Source organism: Folsomia candida, unplaced genomic scaffold (genome assembly GCF_002217175.1).
Source record: "Folsomia candida strain VU population unplaced genomic scaffold, ASM221717v1 Fcan01_Sc033, whole genome shotgun sequence".
In the NCBI taxonomy this organism is placed as follows: Eukaryota; Metazoa; Arthropoda; class Collembola; order Entomobryomorpha; family Isotomidae; genus Folsomia; species Folsomia candida.
In genome coordinates, this window is record NW_019091225.1 from 1,602,204 (window position 1) to 1,607,706 (window position 5,503).

The 5,503-nt window shown below is 37.2% G+C and overlaps 1 protein-coding gene across 1 annotated transcript; it reads right to left on the reverse strand.

Moving 5' to 3' along the window:
* Positions 1–3,544: 3,544 nt before the first annotated feature.
* LOC110860582 (vitelline membrane outer layer protein 1 homolog) lies at positions 3,545–4,597 on the reverse strand. Its single transcript, XM_022109647.2, has 3 exons — positions 4,294–4,597; positions 3,904–4,177; positions 3,545–3,740 (listed from the first exon to the last, which is right to left on the reverse strand). Exons 1-3 carry the CDS (start codon positions 4,540–4,542, stop codon positions 3,682–3,684), a joined length of 582 nt encoding a protein of 193 aa, XP_021965339.1. The 5' UTR covers positions 4,543–4,597; the 3' UTR covers positions 3,545–3,681.
* Between the last annotated feature and the right edge of the window lie 906 nt (positions 4,598–5,503).

A 5,503-nucleotide genomic window follows, 5' to 3' on the forward strand; every position in this document is an offset into this window, starting at 1 on the left:
ACGACCCTGCTCGCCTGCATGCTCTCCGCCATGACGTCCCTTTTCGTCGCCATCCGCCTCCACGACGCCGTTCCCATCGCGGGCATGGGCTTCTTCTGCCTCAAACTCTCCATCCTCTTCGTCCTCTTCGTCTTCGTGTTCGGCTTCGGGGGCAAAATCCACACCGGGTCGGAGGAGATGCTCGCCAAGTGGAGGCAGGTCGAGGGGCTCGCCACTCACAAGGACTTTCGGAGGGCGGTGTGGTCATTCCGGTCGCTCAAGGTCAAGTATGGCGACTACGGCTTCATCGACAAATTGACCCCTCTTGTCCTCAATGCCTTCGTGGTGGGTTTGACCGTCAATCTCTTACTCATTGTGGAGTAGAGGGGAACTTGAGACGACGGGTTGCATTAGATTGCACGCATCATTTTAGATCGTAGTAAATACGTAATTAATAGTAAAAGGCTGCACCACTTTCACCCGCAATAAGTCCGAAATGCACGTTAAGAGGGCATCGACTCTTTAATTAAAAGCGTAGCAAAATTCGCACCTTAAATGCACTACTAAATAGTTTTCTTGTGCATATGTAGCTATGAATGAAGTTGGAGAAACACGTAGAGTTGAGTAAACTTCTTAAACCGAATTGCTCATAAAGCCATGTTTACAATGAAGTTTGAGAAACCAGGTGGACTGATTTCGTAGTGAGATGTTTATACTATCACATACACGGAAAACGGAAGCAATTAAACTGCACATACAGATACTTATTTATCTAGGTGTAAACAGATTGAGGGATTGAACCTTTGAAAATTATACGGAATGTCTTCTTCGGGGGTTAGCATTGGTCCAGATGAGACGATAAAGTGTGTCGTAAAATTCGGTTTTACAGAGATCCTGGAGACAACAAGCAATTACAAAATTTCTTGACAATTCTGAATTGAACAGCAAAGGTGTTTACAGGAAATGGACAAATTTAGTAAATCAGTTTGTTTCTTTGCTTGCAAGGATTTTGTAGCACATTATAAAAATACTTCTCATTTTTAATTGTTTCACTGTATTTAGTATGGAAGTGACGAGACAATTATGTGTGTGACCAGTGACCACGTACTTAGAATTTGACCAGATTTTATGCAAATATTATTCAGCTGAATACAAGAAATATAGACATGTTTGAAAATCAAGAATGGCTACGTACATATATTTGCATTCATTTACTTCGCAAATACTTCCAACGCGAATCGCAGAGAAATAATTTTACAGATTTCAATTAAAGAAGTGAATGTCCATCAATTTTCTCTCGAATTCCTAACAGTGATAGTTACAAAATAAAATATACCAAAATCCATCTACCATCCCATAATTCACTCCCTACAATCATACCACGCGTGGAATAAAGTTCATTCATAATTCATAATTCTCATTCATAATTCTATAAAATTCATCATCTTCAATCCCTCTGTAATTTTTCTACCAATTTTACTGCATTTTACACATCTTCATTATCACATCACATTATTCCAATCATCTCGACCAAAGTACAAACAAGTAAGTGAAAGCAACCAATCAGGCCTAACAATATTTTCATGCACACAAATCATGCCATTCATTCATTCAATTCTCTTGCCTATAAAATCTTCAAAATATCCAGAAATAAATAAGTACATACGAAATATGAACGTTTCAACGATCACGTTCACCCTTCGTGATTTCTTAACTAATACTTTGAAGACTTTCATCTTTGTATTCTCCTCGGACGAGTGAAAGCCTGAGAAATAATGATGACACAAACTTTCATTTCTTTATCTTTGAGTTATTTACTTTCCCTGCCTGCCTACGAGCCAATCAGGGTGAACAAATACTGTTTGAATGGAAAGTTGACGACAGGGTGACATTTCTCCAGGCTCAAGAATAATAAATAATAGGGCACCAAATACATAATAATAAGATTGCACAAAATCCTGAATTAATGATCAAACTCATCACAATAATAATGGAATGGAATGGAACGTGGGCACGGACAAAGTTCAGAGTTCATCATATTACATGTTATCATCACGATTTTGTTTGACATGTCGACTTGAAATCACGTCCTGGCTCGTGCTCTGTGTCGTCGGTGGGTCGGATGTTCCACCATAATTTCCATAATTTGGGAAGTTCTCATTAATAATGTATTTATTTTTGGGGGGATGACTCAATAATCTCTTGTTTATTGTCATTTCTTCGCGAATGGGACGAAGTGCGTAGGTTTGTATGTAATTTGATGTAAATTAAAATCAGTGATTATGAAATATGTGCTCCTTGAAAGTGAAGGTCTCCGGAATGAATCTGAAAATGTTTAGTGGAAACTGGATCAATCTTGAAATGGTGCATATTTACACAGTCTAGGCTGAATATTTAGTATGAAAAGGCGCAATTTGCACACAATTTGAGACAAATTATCACTAATGCTAAGTTGACATTTACAAATTTTGCCCCCTCAAACTTGGTCCGACCAATTGAACTTGAATCACTGGACTGGACAGGATGAAGGTTAAAGTTGAAATGCGTGGTGTGTACAATTGTACAATACATGCATGATTACAGCATGTGCTGTGTAGATGGGAATGAGGATGCTGCATGGTTCTCTCAATTTGAGACAATTTTCTTCTATATGGTAAGCCCATCAATTATAAATACGTAACGGTGAAAATGGGCTTTCACCCGGTTATAGATAAGTTCCTACTTTTCCATTTTCCATTCCATGTGACAAGTGTGTGTGTTACGGGTGTCACAGACTTATCAATTATTCACGCCCATGCATACAGTAACCAAAACACTATAACCTACACTAAATATTAGTGGAGAAATTATGTATGTAGACTAATCCTAAATAAGTGGAGAAAGTGTGATATGAATATGACACATGCATGAATATGTAACTAATGCATCGGGCGTCCATTAGTAAGTTGATTATATAAACCAAAAAATGTATTTCATGTCAGTTTTTTTGTAAATGCGTATTAAGTACTTTGTATTTTATTCGTAAATTGTTATATTTACAAATTATATTTATTCATTCATATAATTTATTCACATGCTGGCGAGGACTTGGTTATGTAAAATAGAGGTGTACAAAGAGATCGTGTTTTTTCAGCTTCCAACGATTTTTACATATAATAGATTAAAACTTGCGTAATTTTGTGTACATAAAGGATTCAGGCAGTTTTCACGGTACGAATTTTTTGCCCATTTGGGTAAATTAAATTTCTTACTAAAACTCGGCCAAATTTGGTTTAATATGATAAATCGGACGAGAAATAGCGAAATCACAACAGGGCGATGGGTGTAGGTTTGCGATATGTACTTCGGACAACACAAAAATGCGAAGTGTGTGTCGAAATTTCATGCAAATAGGACGAGAAATGACAAATGACCACAAAACTTGTCAAAAGCAAATAGAGTGAGTCAAATGTTGCAATCAGTAATCAATTAATTTATGCAGGTTTTTCCAATGATTAAGATAACCGAATGATAAGGTTATAAATAAAGCGAGGCATGCTAAAATCAATATCACTAAAATCATGTGTAAAGAATCCTAATTAAGTACGTTCAAGTTTATTGTTGTGAAAATCTTTTTTGTTTCGTTTACATTTTAATGGATCACATTATGTGATTCACATATGTACATACAACAAAAAATGTACTTGAGTGGTGTCCTGTCACTCAAGATGACTCCAAACAACAGGCCATGTCCAGGTTATTCAGACCAGTGTCATCAATAGCTGCAAGGAATCAAATGACACAAATTGTGAAATCCAGCATACACAATGTAAATATTTTTAATACGTAATAATCAAAATTTAAAATTCAATCCAAAAAAATCCAGCATTGTGCATATCTATTTTTCCATGATTTGCAAAACGTGCAAATCTCAAGCAAAAATACCTGACGGAAGTTGAACCGCAATCTGAGCCTTGTATCCGCACAAGAGTGTTCCAGTCGGACAATTGAGTCGCTCTGTCCAGTCCCCCCACGTGTTTCCGTACCCCTCCATCCTGCTCCCGTCACAGTAAAGGGCAATATTGTTGGCCGCAGTGTTATCCAACGTAACTCCCTCTGACCTCATTTGGTAGCCGGTCCCCCTCGCAGGGGCCAGACATTCGTAAAATGAACCCCAATTTCCATGCAACGCTTCCCCTGATTTGATGTACGTTGCGGGCTACGAGTCAAAAAAAACATTTAAAATATCACTGGCAATTTAATTGACAACATAAGTTGATGCATAAATTTTACAAAGTTACGAAGCTTGTCGCTAATTATTTACTCTCAACTCACCCCTTCCGGACCCTTGCACGCTAATTCGACCGCATTCATCGCCGTATCGTCGACAAATATCCCTTGATCAGGCTGGTTTTTGGTTCTAAATCCCGTCACGAATGTCCCATTTGGACAAATAGCCTCTTCCGCCCAGTCTCCCCAGTTGGTTGTCCGGGTTGACTGCAGCCACACGGAAATAGGGCGCTGACCATAGGCCGTGGAGGTGATGGCAAGAACGAAGGAAATCCATACCCACGAAGTCGTCATGATTCTGCACGTTTTTTTTTAAATGTGTGTCTTGCAGGGAGACGAGAGTGAATGAAAGTGTGGAAATATTCGTGTCAAGTTTATGTATTAGTCTCGTTATTATTATCGCGTAAGGTACCTTATCTATCCCTTCTCGTTATTGTGTCACGAGTGGGTTTCCCATCCATCATCATCATCGAATCATGACATTCGTCATAAATTAATTTTTCAGATGTAATTATGCATAATAACGTAAACTGTATTCAATGATTGAATTTCAATCTAAAGTTAAATATATTTTTGGAAGGTGCGAATTGCGCGTTGAGGTAGTCAAATGCAGATAAAAGTGATAGGTGTCCATCAATAAAAGGTGGGATGTTATATATCATTTAAGTTAGGCATATGCGAAAAATGTGAGATCATCAATCATTGATAAACTGTTAGAAATCGGTATTAAAGTTGTTACCGTTTGGTCTTAAAATTACATATACCGAATGATAAAAATTTACTACAGATATAGTAGAACTTGAATATCGAACACGGGATTACTTATCGATGCTCTTTTGGTAGAGTCATTTATGAATACTGCTGCTTGGTATTATTTTAGTAAGGAATTGCCAAGAGTGTACAAAAAATATATCTCATAAGAATCATATCACAACAGATATGTGAAAAAAATAATTATTTTCCTTGCCACCTGTCTGTGCATTACAAGTGATAAATTAATAGTGAGGGTATTCATTATTTCTTCGTATCCTTAGTATTCTTCGTATCGTAAAATAACTTACGACGTTTACGAGATTTTGTAAGCTTCGTAAGATTTTGTCATCGAAAATCACGTTACTACGCTTACGATTTTTACTAAACCTAACCCCTTGTTTTTTCTTCGTAAACTATTTTACGATACGATGGATACGAAGAAATAATGAATACCCTCAGTGAATTAATTTAATAATAAATTTCTGGTTGCACATATTTATAA

Excerpts from the sequence above, each read along its gene's own strand:
- LOC110860582 (XM_022109647.2), bottom strand. The coding sequence starts at position 4,542 with ATGACGACTTCGTGGGTATGGATTTCCTTCGTTCTTGCCATCACCTCC. Across the intron at positions 4,178-4,293 it reads CGTGCAAGGGTCCGGAAGGG|CCCGCAACGTACATCAAATC; the intron begins GTGAGTTGAGAG and ends TTTGACTCGTAG. Across the intron at positions 3,741-3,903 it reads TGCGGTTCAACTTCCGTCAG|CTATTGATGACACTGGTCTG; the intron begins GTATTTTTGCTT and ends GATTCCTTGCAG.